Source organism: Amblyomma americanum, chromosome 11, assembly GCF_052857255.1.
Source record: "Amblyomma americanum isolate KBUSLIRL-KWMA chromosome 11, ASM5285725v1, whole genome shotgun sequence".
In the NCBI taxonomy this organism is placed as follows: domain Eukaryota; kingdom Metazoa; phylum Arthropoda; class Arachnida; order Ixodida; family Ixodidae; genus Amblyomma; species Amblyomma americanum.
Window position 1 is genome coordinate 76,960,415 of NC_135507.1, and position 24,230 is coordinate 76,984,644.

The window sequence follows — 24,230 nt, forward strand, 5'->3', positions numbered from 1 at the left end:
TTGGAAACAGTAATTATTTTAAATGTCATCTCTCACGGTGGTCAGAGTAACAATCCGGTGGGCAGGTTGCGATTATGCCGCTAGGTCAAGTGACCTAGGTGGCCCACCTACCGTAAAAACCGGAATATAGGTCGAACTTTTTTTCAAAAAACCATGGTGAAAAGTCGACCCCCGTCTTATATACCGGTCATTGGCGGAAAAAATACGGAAGTCTTGCAACAATGGGTGGCTGAAGTCAGCAGCCTCCATCACCATCGCCATCAGCAGCAGTGCCGCCATTTTGCGTTTCAGTAGATGCAAAGCGGGAGCTAACGGCAATTTACCGTCGCCTTCAAGAAAAACACGATTGAGTACGAGGAAGCTCACGGGAACCTGGCGGCACAGCGCGAATTTGGAGTATCCGAAAAGAGCATTCAGTACTGGCGGAGGCAGAAGCTGCGTATTACAACTTGCAGCAACCAGAAGAAAACATCATTTCGTGGGCAGACCGTAGTGTATCGAGAAAAAGAAGGAAACGTTGCACTGCGAGCAAGATCGCTGCCTGTCACTGCCGAATGCATCCGCGTGAAAGCGGCAGAGATCGCGCGTGCCTTTAGACTAACGAGGGCGCAATTCAAAGGCTCGCCATCCTGGTTGCGGCGATTCATGAAGAGGAGGGCTTTGCTCTATGGCGCCGTACTTGCCTGTGCCAGAAACAAACACGCGGGCCAATTGGTGCGCGATATTGTTAAAAAATTTGCCGGGTGTACATACAAGCAGCATTTAAATGAAATTAAATACTGTCACCATTGTGCAACCTCTCGAGTCGCATTAGTTTCAAAGTAAGGATGTCTTTCGGTACTTTTCCCATTGAAAAAGATCTTTTTCATTTTTAGAATTGGTTAGTTAGGGGGTCGACCTATATTCCGGTCCGACCTATAGTCCGGTTTTTACGGTAGGTTACCGGAGTGGCCTGTTGGTCCGGCTGCAAGGCTTCAAACGGCTGCCAACGCAGACGGCGGACAATTTTTTCGGACACGGAGTACTAACACTCTCGCATTAAAACGGCTTGCATCATGACAAAATTAGCACGTACGCAATGGACAAAGTTGCCTCCATTTCCCAGAAGTCACTACTTGCAGCCAGTTTGAACCAGGAACAAGACAAAGTTTGGTTGAACAAAGTTTGTGATTTGGTTCTAGGCTTAATCCAGTGCTACGTACAGTCTCCGGAGTAAAAGCAAGCTCTACAGGGCTCTTACAACAACCTGTTTCCAGACTTTCAATACTTGAAATGCTCCACTTGATGCCACAGGTAGCATAAGAGGGTTCCCACGCTGCTGCCACCCTCACTGTTCGGTCACGTTCCACATGTGACATTTGCAGTACGACAGGACATACCACATCCGCACAACGGTCGTGAGTGGCACTGGTGAACACTCTCACGGTCAGATTACTTGCAACACAAGTACATTCGAAAGCTGAAGACTGAACAGCCACCACTGCTCCTCAGTTTTCAGTGACATGAAATGCAGAGGTCATCGGTTAGAATACCACTAGCGGCATGCGGTTGTTTTTCTTTTACTTTGTAATCAATTATCTTTAAGGCACAAAATGATGACACCGTTGATTTCCAACTGACCAACACCATAAATAAAAACATTAACTTTCCCTCATGCTTTCCCTGGCTTCATTTACTGTTGTCTTCTTTCATGTGATATTAAGTCAGCGGTAGAGATAATAAGACCAATCAAGCATGGCAGACTGGAATGTTATATTAAAATATTTGTTGAAAATGGATGCGTTATGATGAGACTGTACTACAGTAAATCTAAAGTGATTAAAAAAAAAAAAGGCTGACAACTGGGAAGAAAGTCACGTGGACACACGAGGGCAGGAAATGCGTTTATGCAAGACACTGACCTTTTGCTCTGAGTTTGTTTGGTCTGTCTGCATGGAAAGAGCACGTACCATTCTCAATCTTGCTCTTGGGGTGGGGCCCACAGAAGGCGATGAACTTGTTGGGCACGATCCAGTTGAGGTCACCATTCTCCACCCGCTCGTAGTACTCGTACTCCTCCAGGTCAAAGGTCTCGAAATCGAGGAATTTATGAAGCACCGCCTGCAGAGACACAGCAGCCATTTTCACATTTAGCCAAGAAAGCCACAAAAAGATTTCGTAAAGCCGTTCCAACATGGCTACCGGGATTTTCCCTCCTTTCTGCCTTCTTCGTCTCTTAACTCAGGCCATGGTCTGGGCACTCGTCCCGAGTGAAACAGGTTCTATGCCTTTGCCATCACCTCAATGAATGGTTATCATTATTATTCTTAAATCAGTTTGAAAACCAGGTCAGAACGACAAATTTTCATATCAATAAAGCAAATGAAACTTGTATAAACTAGAAAGCACACATCTTCGCTTAGCATAGGCAAATTTATATATCGGACTACGTTTGAAACTAAGGAACAAAGTTGGGTTATTTAATGCCTGCTGAATGGTCAAAAACTTGTACTTAGTACGTGAAAAACACAGAGGATGAGAAAAAAAAGGACTTCACGGGACGCAGCCTTAGTGCTCCTGTTTCCAGCACTGTGCTTGAAAATCTTTCACAACTAAAAAAAACTCCAGCCACCTCTCCGCAGTCCACTTTTGTACTGCCCTGCTCCATAGTAGTCATAACCGCTAGCAGGCACCACTGGTATGCGAGTCATCTTTCTCGTCGCATCAGCCCATTTCAGCCTTGATGTCGCTCCTCTAATGTTTGTTCAAGTACCCAATCATTTACTGCAGATCAGAGACCATGTACAGGGGCTTACTTTACAGATTCCACTTTTACTTGTCAGCACAAATATTGCTCAAAGAGAGAAAAAGAAAAAGGCAGGAAGAAAAAATCCCAACATCAACACAACAGATGCTTAAAAAAAAACCAGCTTCCTCGAATAGTACTGTTCTCAGACTGGCTCCTCAGCAACCAGTAACCGGCTGCTTAATCCCAAGTGCACACCCATAGAACTGCCTGGCACTGACCCTGTATGCTGTCACTGCCAGCACCCGCTACCGAGACGATGATAGAGGCACGCTTTTAACGCTTTTAAGAACAGCAGGTGCATAAAATAAGATGCACCCTAGAAACAATCCATGCTTTATTTTACAATTATGGGATATCAGTAATCTAGAACAGAGGTTCTCAATAATTTCAGCCTCGGGGGGAGCCCCGTTGACTTTCTGTCCGTTCCTGCTTAACATGGATGCAAAAAAAGCATGCAGATGAAGAGGATCTCAAAATAACATCAAAGTTATATTAACAACGGTTAGCTGTACAGTGAAACAGTCTCCTATAAGCAATTACACTTACAATTAGTAAAAAACATAGTGGGTAAAGAAAAGGGAGTTGAGCCATGCACGGATTGCATACATAGATTCAGAAGGCACTCCAAGGAACCAAAACTTCGTGTGGAATCATGTTTGAGAACCCATGAGCTAAAGAGCAGCAACAATCACACAGTGCACTGTGCCATCAGTCCTTAACTAGTAGTTCACCTCACAGGTGTTCTCTGTTATGTTCAACTTCATTGAATCCACCATCAGAGATGCCAATTCTCTTGCCTAGAACGAAGCTCGCACATTTGATGGCCACTGTTTCAGGTGGTACATGGTTAACTGCACTTGCCACTGCAAGGGGCACGCTAAAAAATTAGCACCTGTCATGCCCCGTTTATGTGTCGCACTAAAAAATGAATTTCTCTTGGAAGAAACATGAACCAACTAGCCCAAGCAAACGCTGCTGAAATACCTTTCTTCTACAGTGGGCCCTATTCTATGTAATCCTTCTTCGACCCCTCAATCTTCACACGTCGCCGATCAGATCGCATTCGCTTTGTGTTCGTTTGTTAGTGCCTGTTGCGTCCAGTTTATGTGTCGCGCTAAAAAAGGATTTTCCCTTGGAAGAAACGTGCTACTATGCAACTCCCAGCATCTAAAAACAATATTGCCAAAATGTCTACACAATGTTGTTGAATATTGCATCAATATTATATGTGGACATGCTGTGAGTTTTCTATAGATGTCCATTTTTATCAAAATGGACATCTATAGAAATGTCTAGACACCCCGAGTCCACCTACCTTGTCGATAGCCCGCAGACAGTTGAGCAGGCTCAGGTTGTATGTGCATGGTCCGAAGGATGCGTCCCTGCACATGCAACAACCAACCGTGAAACAACCATTCCATGTCACACGTGCTCCCCTACAGCCACCTCCAAGATTTTTGCGATTCTATTGTTGCACTTTTCGTATCCACGTTTTCTAAAGCCCTTCTTACAAGCTACATGTCCTTTGTTAGGTTATTCTTCAGACTGGGCCTAGCAGCCAATATGAGGAAAAGCGGCCCCATAGTTTCACTGGCTTAGGACATTCCTGCCACATATCTCTACTCATCCGTACACTCATGTGTGCGGGCACTAGGGGAAAAGACGTCTACACTTAGATGCCCACTGCAGCAACGTTCGTCACGTGTGTCCAATAGCAATGTTACACACCTGCTGGTAACAACATAGCACAAATGTGCTTGCTCACCTGAAGGAAATGTAAGGTGTGATGATGCCAGCACACAAGGACTTGTATGCCTGCTCAGCCGTCCGCTTCAGGTAGATTATCTGCGCACAAAAAAGGCGGGTGCTACACTTCTGCAAATGCCTGTCGCTATCGGCTGACATGCATACCATGGCTATGGGGCACGCCTAAGAACCCTAATTCCCCCGAGATTCCGGGAAAAATAGTGCATTTTGGAATTTTTCGCGCAATTGTGTGTTAGCAGCCACATTCTGATTTTTGAAATTATAGTTACAGATATCAGTAGGAACAATAGACTGATGGAAAAATGAACAATTTACCTTATTTGCCCTAATGCAAGAGAGGAGTTTTATAGCTGAGGAAGATTTTAAAAGTAAATAACATTACAATTATACCGCAATCGCAAACTATTCAGGCCAACCACAGCTGAGGGTGTCCCCCCTCTCTCTACAAAATGTGGATGGCATGGTAAAACACGGAAGCAAAGTAAATGTCAACGTCACTTGAAAGGCAACGCTTCAAATGTGCATGCCACAATCAAGCCTTCAACTTGTTTATTGTTCTTGTTAACTACTCAACTTATTGCTAATTATTCTATTCAGACCACTTTCTGAAGCCCTGTATGTTGTTGCACTGGTAGCCAGCAGAGCCAATTGCACACTAGTAGTCAAAGTCAGGCGAGAGCCAACTTACCGAATAGGATCCCATCAGAAAGGCCGCATTGACGCGTTTCTTGGCATCACTGGTTGTGTAGTGGATGATCTTCTTCTGAGCCAGGGCATATGACTGCACACACATGGGGATTGCACAATGACCACCAAATTGCACCAAGCACAAGCAGGAAACATGCCTTTTTTTCAATTCAATTCAATTCCATTTATTTACCACAAATTTCTGGCCTGAGTACCTTCCCTTCGGACGAAAAACTCATGTAACACTTCTTCAAATCTGACGTAGGGGCAGAAATTCTAGTTCTTGACCGTGAAAAGAAACTCGACATTGTGAGAAACCGCTCCCGTTTATATTCATAACCTGTGCACACTTCAAAAGCTGCATCTTTATGCATTGGGTTCCGCTCAATTCTCACTTGCTTTGAAGCTTCTTGAGCCATGCTTTAAGAGAGTTAGCTCTTACTCATCACGTTTGGAGATTTCGTGGGGTTTACTACTACCCTGAGATTACAGCGCCATCTGTGGCAGCAACAAGATAACAGCACATCTCGCATTAACACTTGTAGCGCCATCTACAATAGCATTGTAAAAACAACAATCTGCCGCGTGCCAATGATGACGTCATGGTCCAATATGGTGGATAGAGGTGTAACTATGTGAGTATGACGTCATGGGACAAAATGGCGACATAATTTCGGGTTCGCGAATCCAAGACAGTGGCCATTTGCGTCTTTCCCTCTCGTCTCATCACTTTTTGCAGGCTGGAAGGTCGGCACTTCTCCGCCAGCCCCCACCTCCGGGGGCGGAGCATCCTGATCCGCCGGAGTTACGCGGCTTATTGGCCACGACCATGGTAGCTGCCTGATGTCTGAAAGAATCTGACCAATATCACACTTCAACTTTTATACGCCGGTGCGAGCGACGGAGGAGGGTGCAAGCTGAAAAAGTTGCCGGGAAGGGCTCGCCAAGTTTCAGCGTGATTGTAGGTCCTCTGCTGCATATGTAACTGTATTATCTGGTTCAGGTTTTCATGACAACACAATGTAGTGATTGAGCGAGTTGATGTGCTCTCCTCGGAAGGTGTTTCCGAACTCCTTTAAGTGTCGTGAATGGCAATCTCTGACTTCGATTTACCTCTTGCTACATTTTCGTCGTCCAACTTATTGAGACTTCAAGGAGTAAGAATCAGTTTGGCGGTCCGATATGCAGCTGGCAGGGCGAATCGCACTTACTTCATCCGTGCCTGAAAAGTAATTCCCTCGGTGATACTTATACCCAGAGAGTCAGAGTACTGAGCGCCTCACAGCTTTGACCATAATTTTCAGTGCCACCACTTCGTTTTATACTGCTCTTTGTTTCTGTGGAAGCACTCACGGAGGCTTCAAGAACGCTCGATAATACGTGGTGGAGTAATATGGTTTCACGGACACACTACTTGCGCAGCCACTGCAGCGCTACCTGCTATGTATGAAACGGAGTATAGTGATTACAACAAAAAAAGCCAAATGGTACTTTCATGCATTCAAAGAAACCAATTCTCGAAGACCTTATTTCACTAAATGTTCCATGCTCTGAATTTAAAAGCAGTAGATGAACAACTAATTAGAAGAAAAAAAAAGCCCGCAAACAAGGCAACACATTCACAACATGATGCATAAATTGCCTTGAGCAGAAGCACGCAGAGATGATCTACATCGACACTCAGGAAGCTGTCTCTTAAAGTCTGTTACAAACAACGAAAACAACTGGGTTTCACTGAAACAGCTGCTGAAATTTGTATTTGGGTGCAAACTTTTTCTATAACACATGCTCTAGTATATGAGCTGCTCCAATCTTGGCTGTGAAAAAAATTAAGAGCAAATATTTCACCCATCCCATGTTGCAGGGTTTCTTTTTTTTTTCCTGTTGAAAAGCCACAGAAAATTACTGTATTTACGCACATAATTTGCACCCTCGCATAATTTGCGCACCCTTAACTTATGACCCGAGTTTACAAAAAAACATTTTTTACTCGCATATTTTACGCACCGCGCTGCGCTCGACCACCATCATGCACGCGGGCTCTACCCTTTGGCTCTACCTAGTAGCATTCAGCTATTCTGCGTGTTCGGAACGCTTTTTGAATATTTTGTGCAATGGGCGGTCATGGTGGTGTCAGAGGCCGCTGTTACAATCGAGGCGGCACCAGCGGCATCGTCACTCGGAACGGCCAGCAGTGCTTCCGGGGAGGATCGGCAGCTGATAGAACAGCCAACACCGCTGTTTGTTTGGCTGATGCATGCGACTCGACTGCCGGCTACGCTTTTCTTGGTGGCTCTGACAGCTTGTGTTTGGTTATTCGGTCGTGTTTTGCGATGGGATATCACAACTATACGGCAAGTTTCAAACTGCTTGTCAGCGCCTTATCACGGTGCGGAGCGGCGAAGCCAGCGAGAATAACCGCGTGCACACAAGTTTGCCCATAGACGACAATCGTTGTGTCGGAAAACTTGTGTGCACATGGCTATTCTCGCTGGCTTCGCAGCTCCGCACCATGATAAGGCGCCAACAAGCAGTTTTGTCGACGCTCGCGCGGTACTGTTAAAGAATTGTGTGGTGTGATAATTGATTTATTGATTCGCGCTTGCTATCCCGGACGAAGTTGCAAAAGCAAACTTGCGGAATCCGGAGCAACTGAACAATTGGCTGGGCCGCAAGCGATGACGCTGTTTTAGCGTCTTATTCAGCTTCATGCATGCACCTTCATGCCATCCCGCAAAGGGGGGGGGTGCGGATTTTCATTTAGAGTGAACTTTTTTTTTTGGGGGGGGGGGGGGGGGGGGGGGGGCGGCCAGCGTGGGGTACGGGTGCTGACATACACTTTACCTATATGTCGCGTTATGACCTTTGTGGAGTTTTTTAAGTCGGGCTCGCGAAATCCCCGCGCAATTTGCGCACGCACCCCCTTCTTCGTGTCCTAATTTCTGAATAAAAAGTGCGCAAATTATGCGCGTAAATACGGTAAAACAATGGTTTGAACGGCTATGAGCTGCAGCACTCTGTTTTTTTTTTACTAGTTCATAGCCATACTAGTATGACCAAGTCTATCTAGATAGGCCTAGCTTCTGGGCACTGCCTTCCAAGCCATTATCTGGGTTTGGTAGGCTGGCAATTAGTAAAAAACTTGAGCAAAAACATAAAAACTAATTAACTATCATTAAACAGCATCATCTTCGCACTTCTGTAAAAACGAAAACAACAGCACTCACCTTCAGCTTCTTCTGCAGCTTGATGCAGTAGCGAAAGAGCATGGCCAGGTTGAGAGGTCCGAAATCGGCGTAGAAACTCTCGTAGACCAGCTCTTCGTCGATGCTGAAGAAGTGATTTTGACCCCCCCGAGACAGGCTTCACCGTGCTCCGCACCGTTGCAAAGTACAGCCGGTCTGCAAGAATGTGGCAAACAAAACCTCAGCAAACTGAGCAAAATGAGATGCGTTTCCCCTCTCTTATGCATTTCCCTCATACACATACGCACATACTAATACGACCCCTATAAAAATTTCGAACACTTTCCAAACAAAAATAGCAGCCGAGCTCAGATGCATGCCCTCCACTACCAGGATACACAGAGAACGCAACCAACAATGGGGCTGAAGCCCTCAACCTGGACTAAAAACACTGGGATTTCCTGTTGCTTCAAGGCATAAACACAAATCATTGCATATTTTCAGCTAACGAACAGCATACTCTCAGAATTCGGGTCAGTACACGTGAGTTTTTATTTTTTCTCCTAATGGCACAAAACCAGGGCTTCCACCCAGATAAGCAGCACCACAGGTAATACCACCATTAGATACAAGACTGTTAGTGCTGTGCACCGTGGTGGATACGCTCAACAATTTTGGATGCAGAATACTGCTGTCCAAATCACCTCAACTGCAGTCAAGGGTGCACTAAAGAGAAACCTTAACTCGTATTCTTAGCGCGGAAACTCTATCTACACAATCCGAGCATTCATAGAAACTTCGAATTATTGTCCTGTGTGGCCGATTCCCCTAATTTAAATCGGATTAAACGTTCCGCTCCCGCCTTTTGTTTCCGAACTCAACACTGAAGGTAGGAGTCAACCAACACAAGGGAGTGCCTTTCAGGCAGTGCAGTGGCGGCTTGCCGCTCTGCCATCGGCAGAGTGATACGTAAATGAACGAGTTCGCGAGTATTTTTATGTCTGTGGGCTTAATTTGTGGCTATATTGTTTGCAACTGAAACTATTTTTTCACAGAAGCCTAAAAACAAAATAAAAGCTAAATCGAAGCCGCCACAGGACTGGCTGAAAAGCTCTACCCGGCAGCCAAACTATCACCACTTGCCCTCGAATGCAGAAATCTAACTTCTATCGCCAGAACAGGTGTCAGGCCGCCAGTTCTGGCTGCCTGCTTGAATACCATTATGCATGACAGTGCCTTCAGTTTACTCAAAACTATGACAAAGATTTCACAATGGTTGCCACGCGTTCTACAAAAGTATCAGACAAAATAAAATCTGCATCGAAGTTTTTTAACGTTAAATTTTAAACAACAGATTTAGCACATGTTTCGACATCCACGTCGCTTTGTTTTTGTCTCATCAGAGCAGCCATGGCGAGGCAGAGTGCCACGCGCGTCCACGCTTTCTCAACGTTGGACGAAGAAGAACTGCTTATGAATTTGGATTTTGATGATAGTGACGAGAAAGTAGTTCACCTAAGTGCCTTGTCAAGTGATGAGAGCAGTGAAGAGCTTCTGCCACCGAAATATCCCCGTAAGGAGAGGAAATATGACGGACTAAATTTCTGCTAGAAGAAGAAAGAGTTCAAGCCTCAGGAGCCTGCTTTCGACCCCTCTTTTATTATTAACGCATCCCAGTGTGTTACTAGAATCAAATATCCAGGAAACTAACAAGCAAAAAAAAAAAACCCGGCAGGGAGTGTGCAGCGGTGAGTAAAAAACCCCGCAGTGATAGGGTTAATCCAACACATTCCGTGTTTAACTTTTTACGCTGCTTGAATGCCCTTCCGAGGCAGGGCCTGCACAAATGAGCAGCCCTGGTAGTGACTAAAATTGACTTTACAAATGAGAGCCACCAAACTGTCACCGCTTGCCCTCGAATGCAGAAATCTAACTTGTATCACGCTTGGACACGACTACGGTAAGTCGGCTTGAAGCACCAAGGCGATTTCAGAAAGCCCAAGTCCACAGTACTGCTTAGACGCAACATCAACTTGCTTCTATACTTTCGTTTCATACCTCTGGTGCAACGCTGTCAAAGCCAGCAGTGGTATTTGCGCTGCCTACATCCGCGATCAAAAACTAGTGCGTTCCTTGTGGTGAGCGAAAAAAAGCAATAAATGCCTTGCCTGCAGGATTATTCCACGATTCATTTGTCAAGGGCTTCGTTAAACGTGCTCTTACTGCTGACGATCCGTTGTATCTTTCTCGTGCCTTAGACCATAATCCCACAAAACAAGTGCGGAGTAACACGCCTTTTCATTTTTTTCATGCGGACTACTTCCGCACCTTTCGCATCATTGTAACTGATCTGTGAAGCGGAGTATGGCAACTGGAGTGACAGCAAGTGTGTGACATGCCCATCACTGACTGTTGCCTGTAGCAAAAATGCAATCAGCACACCAAGAATAATGCTGAGAAAAGTAAACTCATTCAGGTGAAACCTTTCACAGGACAAAAAGACAGATTTACAAAGCACAGAGCAGTATCTTGCTCAACACATTAACTTGAAGTGTGTGGGTTCTGTCTGAAAAGGAGTTGCGTAGAGGTATTTTGCTGTTGGCAACACTGGAGATTGAATGACTTTTTGCACTGTAAACCTAGCTTTGCTGCTTCGTTTGATTTTACTGCTTTGGTCCAGTAAACAGTATCAGGGCTCTACTCCAGTAAAACTGCCCTGGAGATTGTACTGACAGTGTCCAATGACAAGGCTGAGTGTAATGAAAGTGCGGAGAATGAATTGTGCCTTCGGCAACAATTATTCCAGTATCTTTACTTGAGAAACAGTTTCCTTACGTTTTCAGTGGTTTAAACTTCCTATGATTGTTGCAGTATGAAGGTCAACCTGGCACCAAGTGGCACACAGTGTAATACGTGAAAATGCACCTAGTGGCTTCCAGTAAGATTGTTTACCTCTCCCCCTTGGCACCTTGCAGTGGACCATGGTGGCAGAGCGGGCAAGATGCAACACATGATCCCACCATCCCACGAACTGCATCGTCAGGATTATAGACAAGGCTAATGCCACTTTACTTCTTCGCATGCAATAGTCTGAAAGCTGCTTGGTATATGAATTTTTTTTACGCAAGAGGGTTAGTACCCCTATGTCGAAAAAAACTGTCCGGTGTCGGCGTTGGCAGCCATTTGAAGTCTCGCTGCCAGACCAAAAGGCTGCTCCAAAAACCTAGGTGAGCCACCTAGGTTAAGTGACCTGGTGGCATCTTCACAACCTGCCCACCGGATTGTCAGTTTGGACCACCGTGACAGATGGCAGTTCAGTTAATGATTGGTTGCGAGAGGTTGGTTGGGACAAGCCACCTGGGTCGCATAAGCCCCACCGGTGGCAGCACCTGCCATTTCAGGGCAATGGCGCGTCGCTTAACTGCTGCACCCTTTCGGAAGTAATAGTATGAGGACTCCCAGGGACCTTTGAATGTAAAGTCCAGAATTGCCAACTTTGTGGCAGTAACCCACCAGTGCTACTGCATCATACCCTTAACGCAAAGCTTAAGTGTCCCCCAGTTTCCCAGAGACCTTTGAATGTAATACCCCTGTCACACGGGCATTTCGAGGGCCCTCGAACCGATAGTCTATCGACTCAAAGGCGATCGAGCGCTGCCACACGGGCAGTTTCAATGGCGATCGAGTCAATAGCCTATCGAGTCAACGGAGTAGCGCAGAACTCCATCGAGATTTCGAGGGCCTTCGAGCGCTGCCCAAGGTTGCTAGCGTTGCTCCGAGCGGCGCCAAGCGCACTTTCGTACACGACACATTCACGGTGAAAAAACATGAACAAACATTATTCGCATAAAATTTAATGTAAGCAGCCTGTAAAATTATTTTAAAATTATATTAGACTGGTTTTAAGCGCATTAAGCGCATTCATTTTACGTTGCAGTCTTTGCGTTGCTTGCGTACTTAACGTTGACAACATGGCGGCACCCTGCCCGCCCGCTTCACAGCGATAACAGCTTCGTCGCTAATCCCTCAAAGCAATATCGTGTTCTAAGCTGTTGTATTCGCCTTCGATTTGCCCATTCTTACTCTCGCATAAAGTTTCAAGAGAAAAATAGCTCTTGTTTTTCAGATATCATGGCGATGTCCCCGGTCTTAAGCCTGACGAAGCAGCGCTCCGACGCAGTTGGACTGGCTTGGTTTTGGCTCGTCTTGTATTAAAGTGGCTACAGCAGTGTATGCATATGTACGTCGCGTACGTGCAACTAAAAGGGTTTTGAACGACTTTCGCGTATGCCTGTATTTCAGCATTTAGTATACATTTATCAACTATTTTTGTTATTTTTGCAAAATCAAAAGTAGCGATTGTGGCGCCACTCATCTGTGGCGTAAGACACGAGAACCATTTCAATGACCATTGAGATTTGCCGTGTAGCAGCGGCGAGTTCGATGGCGATTGAGAATCTCGAAGACCCTCGACTCGAGGGTGATTGAAACTGGCCGTGTGACAGGGGTATAAAGTCGAGAATTGCCAACTTTGTGGCAGTAATCCACCAGTGCTACTGCATCATACCCTTAACGCAAAGCTTAAGTCTCCCCCAGTTTCCCAGGGGCCTTTGAATGTAAAGTCGAGAATTGCCAATTTTGCGGCAGTAACCCACCAGTGCTACTGCATCATACCCTTAACGCAAAGCTTAAGTCTCCCCCAGTTTCCCAGGGACCTTTGAATGTAAAGTCGAGAATTGCCAACTTTGTGGCAGTAACCCACCAGTGCTACTGCATCATACCCTTAACGCAAAGCTTAAGTGTCCCCCAGTTTTTTTTCTCGTGTCTTCACATGGCTATTTATTTATTCAAGACCTGCGGTGTCCAAGTGCTCTCCAGTAGGTATGAGCAGAAGGCAAAAAATTTACCAAATGGTCCACAATGATTGTATGTGCAGTCGCAATCATTATGCAGTTCGCAATTTCTATGCGAGGCAGAGGGAGTGCAGTGGGAAAGCTGAAAAGTCGTGCATCTAGCTGCTATTCGAAACAGCACTTCCTTTAGTGCCTCTATCACAGCGAAATGAATTGCTACGAAGGTCGAACTGCATCCGGGCCCCGCTCCTTTGTTGAAGGGTAAGCCAAGCGTGACTGCCTAGTTCAACAAGTGCAGCATTATCAAAACGGATGTTATTCTAAAAATGAAAAAAATATTCATTGTTGCACATTACCCTCTTAACTAGAGAATCTATTCCATTCACCTCGAGGTTTTTGGAGAGGACATATGTCCTTAGTAATTCAGTTTTTGCACATACTGCACACCCTAAAAAATCAATGGTCAACGCTGTGTCATTCACAAACACATTGCCTCGTATATCTTTCATGACGAAGACCAGCAGGTGAATGAGTGAATGATGACCTCATGCTCAAACAGGCGGTTGTGTTTACACAATATAAGAGATAGCTGGTGTTATGTTTGGCACAAAGCATAAGTTTGCTTAAGCAGAGCTTAGCTTTCTGTTTCGAGGAACAAGTTCTCCCCCTTGCACAAGTGACACCATGCACCTTTTCCAAATCAACAAACACCTGGATGAAAGCCGTCAAGTAGCGGGAAATCATGGAGGTAGTTCTAACACCAGTCCAGCATCAGTGCATTCCTCCCACACCCTCACCCCTAGGCTAATTTCCTAACGAGAAATGACATGCTGATTAGAATTACATTTAGTTTTAACAAAAATTAATATACTCAAGAAACATGAAGTACTGCCCAATAAGAACCCTTCGCGAAACACCAAGAAATAGTATGGCACACAAGAAAAAAATGCATAGCTAGCTTCAAGCAAGAAACATTTTAGCTAGCTTATGGATGTTACATAATTTCAGTCGAATTCCCAGCTTTTTATTGGTTACCAGAACATTAGTGACCATACAGTAACAATGGTAACAGTTGATGGACCACATTCTGTATATGCATTATGTCTATGGCATCCTGTCGGAGAATATTGAAAAAAAAATTAAAAATCAGTACTTCTGACACACAATGACTGATCCCACCGGAACAGCAATGACAGTTCCAAGCATTACAGCAGACATAATGGGAATTAAGCAAGTGAAGATTTGGCAACAATCAGACTGGCAAAAAAAAAAAACACATACAGGACGCATTCAAAGCAACAAGAATGCAACCCGCCCCAACATGCACTTTTGATCAATTTATCTACCTGAAATATGTGACATAACAGTTGGAGGTAGCGGCATTTAGCTCGGCAGCAAAAATGTTTCATTCAATTACGAGTTTGTGCTGGTACAGACAGCATTTAAGTGTACGCATAAACTTGCAACTGCTGTTTGAAGAACCATGTATGTCCAGTTTGCAGTATTCATCATAATCTTAGCCAAATGAATAAGTTATTAATAAACAGTCATCACTTGCAGCCACTCGAGTTTTTAACTTTTCAATGAATTTTTTAAAGAAGGAATGCAATCTATGCGCTTAATGCCAGCCACACATTTGTGGATCCCCGCACAAACTAGCTTGGCACCAGCTACAGCCCAGCTCGATAGTTTCACCTGGGAATACAGCAATCAAAAATTTTCAAAGTTGGCAACAAGCATTTCTACCTGAAAAAACTTTCCAGCCATGGATCAATAAAAATAGTTGGTAAATGGCTGCTCAAAAACGCTGCCACATTCACTAGCTTGCCAACACGTATCCATTCCTCCTGGACATACCAGTATATATGCACAACATCAATAAGACCAGTCCCAAGCAACATAACACAAGTTCCTGCAATTAAAAATTTCCTGCTACAAGGAAAGTCTCCTTGCACACCTCAAGGTCACCGTTTTTGTGGGATTATTAACAGACACACCATTGATGATGCACACTGTTAAACTGCAAGTATGCACTGCTAGCTGTGACTACACAACTATTGCCTACCAAAGCTTGTGCACACTACCTTGTGCAAACCAAATACTGCATGACCTTGTTTGGAAAAAATTTGTAATTAACTTGCTGAAAGCAGTTAGTAATTAACTAATGCAGTTTTATATATTGAGCAAACACCTGTGACAGTGAATATTGTTGCACACGAGAACTCTTGACCAACCATGATCACTAGCACTTTTCACCATAACTAGAGAAGTTTGAAACGATTCATGCAATTCAGCCCAAAAAATTACTGTACTCAACTAGCCACGAACACCCTTTACATGTAGCTCGAGGAGACGTACTCGAGGAATCAAACTCGCATGCCCAGTGATCCACTGATTTTAGGAGAAATTGGAGAAGTGATTTGAGGAGTATATGCTGATAATCTCTTTGGCGTTGCTGTTTGAAGGTGGGGGAAGTTCTCCCTGTTTTTCCATGTTCCTTTGATCATTTTTAAGCCCCCAGGTTATCTTAGTTCAGTTTGCCTTGATATCAAGCCACCTCGTCAAATCCGTGGATAGTTGGGCATACGTGTTTGATTCCTCGAGCATGTCACTTTGCTTCCAATTCTTTCAGTTGCATGTCAGCACTCTTTCTGTGTCCCGCTCATGTCCTTGCTTCTCTCGCATTAAGCCCCCCTCAAAATCATGCCTTACCAACTAGCCCAAGCTTCCACTTTGCTCAATGGTGAGCTTGCTTGTTTCTCCCAGAGTTGTTTTATTTGATAGCATGTTAAATTGCTTCATTACTTAACACAAACTGCTCTCTATTGATGCAATGTACCTCATTATTAACTGCACAAGACTTGCATCTGAGCAACAGTATGTGTCAGCTTCTATTACTTTCTCATGACTTATATGATGCCTACAACTATTCATAAGCATGAGCCATCTACAGCTACGAAGTTGCTAAGTTATCCAAGGTAACTATTTTTAATTTTTCTGTCAGGGATAACTTACAGCTCATCTCCACAAAACAAGCTCCATACAGATTACCTCACCTGCGCATATAGAAACTTAAGCTGTCTACAAAGAGTGCTGTATTAGCCAAGGTGGTCAACCAGTCGTGAACAAGAAAAAAGACTAGCCATTAAAGTTATCAAGGTTTTCATCAACACAACAGCGCAAGTGGACCAAATAAACTGTTTGGAACAGAGGATAAATGAAAGCCACAAAATATATGTCGATAAATTTGCTTATAAACAGTTCTCCACCAGCATATGGACATTCTTCTTAATAGGCCTTCTAAGCATATTTAGTAACCTGAATCAGGTGGGTGTGAAGTGGTATTTTGCTTAACCTTTGGTACTCTTGCCTGCTGTTTACCCAAAACCATATTGTGGTACTAAGTGCACTCACATGTAAACATGCAAACATAACCTCAAATAACTACAAATGTGCATGTCTTACAGAGGCACATGATACGAGCACTTAATAATTCGGTTTAAAACGACCACCACACATCCTGAACATCCAGCAGCTGCATCATTCTTGTCACATTTCCATTATTTGAATAGAGATTTTGCTCTGTATAGTATGTACTGTGAACTGTGGGTGCCCAATAAATTTAGGCATTAAGCCAGTAGTACATGTTCTGAGAGCAACCAACTAGCCCAAATTTCGGTTTCATTGAAACTTCTGGTCCTGTGATTAAAACAAAAGTCTCATGCCACCATAGTGGCAAACAGATGCCAAAGGCAAACACTGACAGACTAATCAGTGACACTGCTATGCTGAGTCCATAGATTTAATGGCACTCTGTTTGTTGCTTATGCTACATGCACCCAATAGACACACTAATAGTATACCCTGACTTGGGGCAGTGTGCCTATCTTGTTGCACAACTCCTTCGTTTAACAACCTTCTGAGATGCCACAATGTTTCATAGGCACACATGTGTGCAAGGGTGCACATAAGCATTTTTATTATCAATGACGTTTATGCCCGCATGTCGCAATAAATAGTAAATAAGCTGATATAGCTATGCAAGCAGTACGCATATATGAAAGCTTCAAAGCAGCGGAAAGATTATGAGTTCTCACAAGGGTCAGTTAACACGCACGAAGACCTCACATGGTGGCACGCAGAAAGTGCCAATGCGTGACCCAGATAATCTAATAAGCTTTCCGTCATTCAAAAACGCAAAACCGTTGCTCCACAGGCTGCCTTCTGTTTTGGTTTTCGAGTTTCCAGCGCTTTTTAAACATATCTAAGACCGTACAATCCTTAGCGAGCTCTCGGAGTGACATCAACACATGAGAGCACGCATGTTGCGGCAACTGAACAACCCAGACTGCGCCAGCCACGGCGGTCTGCGTAATAGCCGCCCTGTAGAAGCGCTGTTTCGTGTTTGCCATACAGGTCCCCATCTTCCCATCGCCGGCCTTGGCGCTACATAATCGTGCACGCCGCGAGCGGATTCACTGAACGAGGTCTCCCGCCACGCACTGGCCTCGGTGCGGGGTCCCGCCGTGCAGCGAGCATCGATGCGCGAGGTTCCCCGCCGTTTTTCTTCGCATGCGTGGAGCTCTTATTGGGCACGGAAATCGCTCCAGTGCACAGCTCCAACACAACTGCTTTTTGCAAAGAAACAAAAAAAAAATCGCGCAGCGCACGTCCGTGCACGCAACTAGCACTGTGCGGCTTGCTGCGACCAGGCGACCGCACGTTCATACGGTGGGCGACTGCCGTCGGAGTCGTACTTGAGACAGCGGGCGAGACGCGCGGCTGTCGCGTGTCCGCATCGCCCGAACGCGACCCCGCGGCGGCCAACGCGGCACACACGCCGCGCCGCGAAACCTGAGCGCCGCTGCGGGCGTCCCAAAACGGCCTGCCCCTCCGCGTCGGGCCGTCCGATGGGCGTGCGCGAGCCCCCTATCTCGCAACCGCGTCACAAGCGCCGCCAAGTTTGACGCGTCGTCCCGAGCGCGGCCAGCGACGGGGCCCAACTCACCGGCGATGATCTCGGCGATGTGGAGGACCGCGTCGCTCTTGATGTCCTCCATGGCGCTCGGGGCCGTGGCGGCGGCCGCGGCGACGGGGTCGTCGTGATGTGCGTGCGCGCTCAGCTGACGGCTGCCTGGGCGCGCATCCCCCGGGGGCCTGGCGGGGTCGAGCTCGAGGTGCGGCGGCGGCGGCGGCCGATTTTCGACGCGGCGCAAGCGGCGGCCGCCCACGCCGAGCAGCCAATTTGGGACGGCCTGTCACCCGCCGATGGTCGTCGCTGGCGGCTCAGCTGCTGGGCCCTTTCAGCGCACGGCCATCTTTTCACCCGCCGTCATCAGAAAAATTTTCAAAGGGCCCGTGAGCGGGTTCGAGCGGTTGCCACGTGACCCGGCGTAGCCAATCGGGTGGCGCGCGCGCTCTTCCGTCTTCAGGCCGCCATTAGCCCCGACTGCAGCGCGGCAGAAAAGGAAGAAGCCGTGGTGGCAGCGGTGGCCGAGTGGCCGCACACGCGCCGGTTATTATGCGGGGGTAGCCGCGGACGGAGGAGCACGCTGGCCACCGCTTGCGCAAAGGACCCCAGACGTCGGCACGTAGGAGCGCAAACCGGTAGCGGCCTTTGGCGGTTTCGGTTTCGGCGACACGCCCTTCTGTTGCTGCTGCTCACGTGTGAGCTCCCGAAGGGACGAGCCAGGAGAGATGCGCATATGTGAGAGCTGTGAATGGCATTACACGGGTCCGTTTGTTGTCCCGCAGGTGAAGAAAAGGACGAAGGAACGAGAGAGAGAAAGATCGTTCCTACAAAGGTTCAACTCAGTTCAAGAGTGAGGTTTTATTGTACTGCGAGCGACAGGAGGTTTATGAAAGGTGGCAGTATTGTCGAAATGCCACCGAAATAACGATGAACAAAACCAAGAAAATGCGATCAATGGCCAGCCAAGAAACCATTCGCAAAGGCGTGCCTAGCGATCGAATATTTCATTTCCAGTGAAGGCATGTGGATGAGGCGATAATCAAATGAACGCCTTTTGAATGCTGTCGGCGCTTGTCCACGCGGGCTCGGGCGTTAACAATATGCGCGCGTGTCACGGCGCGCTCCCTCCTCCAGTGGCTTCACGCCTGCTGAAAGAAGCGTGGGTGAGGATTGGTCACCGCGGCCGATGAGGCAGAGCGCGCACCGCCGGGCGTGGGCGGGACGAGCCAAGCGCGCGGGCGACGCGCACAATCGCGGCCAGGAGCTTCGCGCTCATCGACTTCGGAGGCTGTTCACTTGTGACGAGTCTCGGAGGCCACAATTCCATTGTCGCCGCAGCGTGCGTCATATGGCAGCAGCCTATTTGCGAGTCAGCACTCGTCCGCGTGTCATCTTTTGTATTTCGTCTGTTTCGCGCTGTACGATAAACAATGAAGACCACACCCCGCGCGCAGTTCTTCCTTCGCCACAAGATCGAAATTTTAAACATTTAATTTGTCGCCCCACACATCTCACCCGGAAGCATTCAAAGCAAAATAAAAAAAAACAACGTTACAAAAACTCGGCTGAAGCCAAATAGAAATTACGGCAAGCTTGCTTTCAAATGCCCCCGAAAGTGTGTTAAAACATGCATTTCTTTTTTTTTTCTAGGAAGAATTCCGACTGGCAATACTGTCACCTTGTTCAACAAATCAAAGCTGGAATACACGTGAAAGCTGAAACAACGGTCTAAAAGCCTGGTTAGCATTGTCAATAAATACTGGTACCAAGAGGAACGAATTTCATATGACTACAGTAACGCATATTGAAGTTTATTTATTCTTTTTTCATGATAACGGGCGCGCAAAAGTCTTTTAATCGTGGTGTACGGTCAGTGCATATTATTTTTATTGCACCCGACGTCCCCATCAAATGTACACTCAGTCAAAAGTTTATGGGACACAATATTACCGATAAAAAGTTCCTTCCGTCGCCGTCGTTGCATGCAGCCTTGCGTAAATAACCAGTCTAACTATGTGGGTGCGAATCCTAAGCAATGCGCTCCGAATGCATAATCGCCACACTTACTATCTTCACTTCTTAATGAGGGTGGTTGTGCCTCTTTTGCATAGAACCCGAACAGAAGAGTGCGTGGCATGAGCCAGAAAGTACAATTTGCAGTGACATGATCATATACATGTCATAAGGATAGTAAAAATTACATATAATTCCAACATCTGGCGACCGGCGAATACTTCTTGTAAAAAACATAATGCTCCGATAATGATTTCGAGCGCGTCCATTCGTCTTTGTCGCCAATGAGGAGCGACGTTACTGCTAAACTGCCGTTTTCAGTGGTAAACACTCGTGCCAAGATGTTTTAGGTTGTCGCCTCTATGTCTGTCGGCGGGTTGTCGTTCCCGCCACTCTCTCGGTTTATTGCACCCCGTACAGATGGCGCAGCGGGCGTCCGTTGAAAGAACGAAGGGGATCGTTTCGGCGGCAAGTTTGAATTGCTAAAACGGCGGAAATGGCGCTAAATGTGTGAAATAAACGTATAGCTAGAACACAAGCTTCCTACAAATTAAACTATGACATCGTCATCATCATCGACATGACGACATAAACGTATAGCTAGAACACACGCTTCCTACAAATTAAATTATGACATCGTCATCATCATCGACATGACGACGCCCACTGCAAAACAAAGGCATCTCCCATATATCTTCAATTAACCGTGTCCTGTACCAGCAGCGCCCACCGTATGCCCGCATTTCATCCGCCCACCTAACTTTCTGCCGCCGGCTGCTACACTTGCCTTCTCTTGGAATCCACTCCGTACCCTTAACGAACAGTGGTTATCTTGCCTTCTCATTACATGCCCTGCCCAAGCCCAGAAGCCCATTTCTTCCTCTTGATTTCGACTAGGATGTTATTAACACGCGTTGGTTCCCTCACCCACTCTGCCCGCTTCCGATCTCGTAACGTTACACCTATCTTTTTTTTCCATGGCTCGCTCCGTTGTCCTTGTATTGAGCTGAACCCTTTTCGTTAACCTCCACGTTTCTTCCCCATAGGTGAGTACCGGTAAGATGGATATTGGCAAACTGTCATTCATGATCGGAGAGTACCTGCCAAATGCGGCCCATCTCATTCTTATTCTTCTAGTTATTTCAGTCTCGGGATCCGGATGTGCGGTCGTTACCTGCCCTAAGTAGATGTTTTCACTTCCACTTCCAGCGCCTCGCTACGAATTGTAAACTACCGTTCCCTTCGAAGGCTTTTGAGCCTAATCTTTAGCTTTCTGCATATTAATTTTTAGACACATCGTACTGCTTTGCCGGTCTAAGTCATTGATCATACTTTACAGTTCATCCCCCGAGTAACTTAGCAAGACAATCTCATCAATGAATCGCAGATTACTGAGGTGTGTGCCTCTTGGTAAAAAATGATCTCCAATGTGAACTACTCGAAACTTTCTGTACAAGTACAGGTGACTGTGAATTTATGGCACTGAAATTGCAAAACACTGTACTTGCCGTTGGTTATCGACCTCCGAATGGGGTGGTGGCATCGTTCTTAGATTACTTAGAAAATGTTTTTGAATTTGTAAACAATTCTCACTTTGACATTATTTTTGGCGGCGACGTGAATATAAACATGTTAGGCAATGATTCCTCCAAACTGAAACTGGATGTTCTAATGAGGGCGAATGGTCTCACAAATGTCATAAATCTCCCAACAAGAGTGACACTAAATACATCAACATTAATAGATATTTTTGTTACAAATATAACTCCGGAGAGAATCAGAGCAGGCGTTATTGTGGCTGAGCTGAGTGATCATTTGCCTATTTTTTTGTGCTGTACCAAAAAGGTCAACATAAAGAAAAACGTGCCTGCAAGCTTAATACAACGTGTGTCACAAAAAAATCTTTCCACATTTCTGGAAAAAGTTTCACTGGCATCATGGGATAGTGTGTACAAAAAAACTGATGCTAGCGCAGCTTACGAAGAACTGCTTAATATTCTTAAACCTATATACGCAGATTGTTTCCCTTTTGTGCGATTGAAAGTAAACACAAAAATCCGCAAACCGTGGATAACACCCGACCTGGCAGCGAAAATACGTGAGAAAAATAAAATGTTCAGCAGGTTTATCAAGAGCAAGGATCCAGACGCGTTGAAGCAGTTTAGAACTTGCCGTAATCGTTTAGATAAAGAGCTGAAAAGGGCACGAAAACAGCATTTTAACAACTTATTCACCTCTCTTTCTGGACGCACACATGCTCTGTGGAAAAACCTGCGCTCAGTATTAAACTATAATGTTAAGAATGACTCAGTTCGTGAAATAAAATACAATGGTACCGTGCTGTCAGGCAAAGCCTTAGCCAATGCCTTCAATAGCCACATTGTAAATACTGCCGCTCAAATAACAGTGAATATTAATCTAGACAATGTTCACTACAATAATGGCTCAGTTTTTCTTGATCCTGTCAGCGAAGCCGAAGTGACGGAAGTAATAAAAAGTCTTAATAACAGCAGCGCTATTGATGTTGATGGCATGCAAGTGAAACCTTTGAAACACGTCATCTGTGTCCTTGCTCCCTGCATAAATTACGTTTTCAATTTATGCCTTGAACAAGCGGTATTTCCACACCAAATGCAAGTTGCACGTGTGAAGGTATTGTACAAGAAAGGTGATAAGAATGATATGGGGAATTACAGGCCTGTTTCCATACTACCTGTCCTATCAAAGGCATTCGAAAAAATCATTCTCAAGCGATTTTCGAAATTTGAAGAGAAACCTAACCTCATAGTTGATTGCCAGTATGGATTCCGAAAGGGAGTTAGCACCGAGTCGGCACTTCTTGCCCAAAAAGAGTATATTTTAGACCACATTGAACAAGAAAACGTAATATTAGGCATATTTATAGATTTTTCAAGAGCCTTTGACCTCATAAATCATCAGATACTGATCACGAAGCTAGAAAGATATGGCTTTCGGGGTGTGGCTGCGGCGTTAATCCGATCATATTTAACCAATAGGAAGCAAATTGTAGATATAGAGGGATTTTGTTCGGATTCACTAGCAGTTAACTGTGGCGTGCCGCAAGGCAGTATTTTGGGGCCATTCCTTTTTAATCTCTACGTGAATGACATAGTCAGCGTAACCCCATCCACAAAATTTGTCATTTACGCAGATGATACGAGTCTATTCTTTTCAGCAAATGATCCTGATCAATTAATTCGCCATGCGAATGAAAGCCTAGCCAAGCTAGAGAAATGGACTGAAGAAAACCTTTTAAAAATAAACATACAAAAAACAAAGGCAGTTCTATTTCACGCCAGAAATAAAACTATAACAACTAGCCACAGTGTTTTGCTCAAATCAACCCCAGTTGAAATAGTGCCTTGGATTAAAACATTAGGTGTTACGTTTCATGAGAACTTATCTTGGGATGCACATATTAACTGCTTAACCAAAAAACTTTCTCAAGTAGTCGGCCTCATATATCGAAATGCAAGTGTACTACCGCGTAATGTAATGATAATGCTGTATAATACCTTGTTTTGTTCAAGACTTAATTATTGCCATTTAGTTTGGGCCTCTACGACGCAAAACAATATACACAAAATTCATATTCTGCAAAAAAAGTTTCTACGTGCCGTTGCAAGTGTCCCCATGTGCTATCCCTCGGAACCATTATTTCACATGTATAACGTGATGCCTGTTACGAAGATTTATGGTTATCGTCTGTGCAAACAATACAAACAAGAGATAAAAAATGGTACTTGTTTCTTGCGTCAGATAGCCAACATAAGTAGTCATCCTAAAGCATACAACACGCGAAATTTTGAGAGGTGGAAAGTAGAAACATGTAGGACAACATATGGATTACAAATGTTAAAAAACCGGTTACCAAGGCTTTTAAATACGTTGCATAAGAAAAACATACAACCCGAAAATATTACTTTCAAGAAACTTCGCCACTA

General features: G+C 45.3%; 1 protein-coding gene across 1 annotated transcript in view; it reads right to left on the minus strand.

Moving 5' to 3' along the window:
- Cdc14 (cell division cycle protein 14) overlaps positions 1–18,480 on the minus strand; it is a 48,522-nt gene extending 30,042 nt beyond the window's left edge. The window contains 7 exon segments of the mRNA XM_077643620.1: positions 1,950–2,100; positions 4,104–4,170; positions 4,554–4,633; positions 5,244–5,336; positions 8,470–8,595; positions 8,597–8,643; positions 18,289–18,480. Of these exon segments, the coding sequence (XP_077499746.1) occupies positions 1,950–2,100; positions 4,104–4,170; positions 4,554–4,633; positions 5,244–5,336; positions 8,470–8,595; positions 8,597–8,643; positions 18,289–18,340 (616 nt within the window). The 5' untranslated portion in view covers positions 18,341–18,480.
- Positions 18,481–24,230: the final 5,750 nt, after the last annotated feature.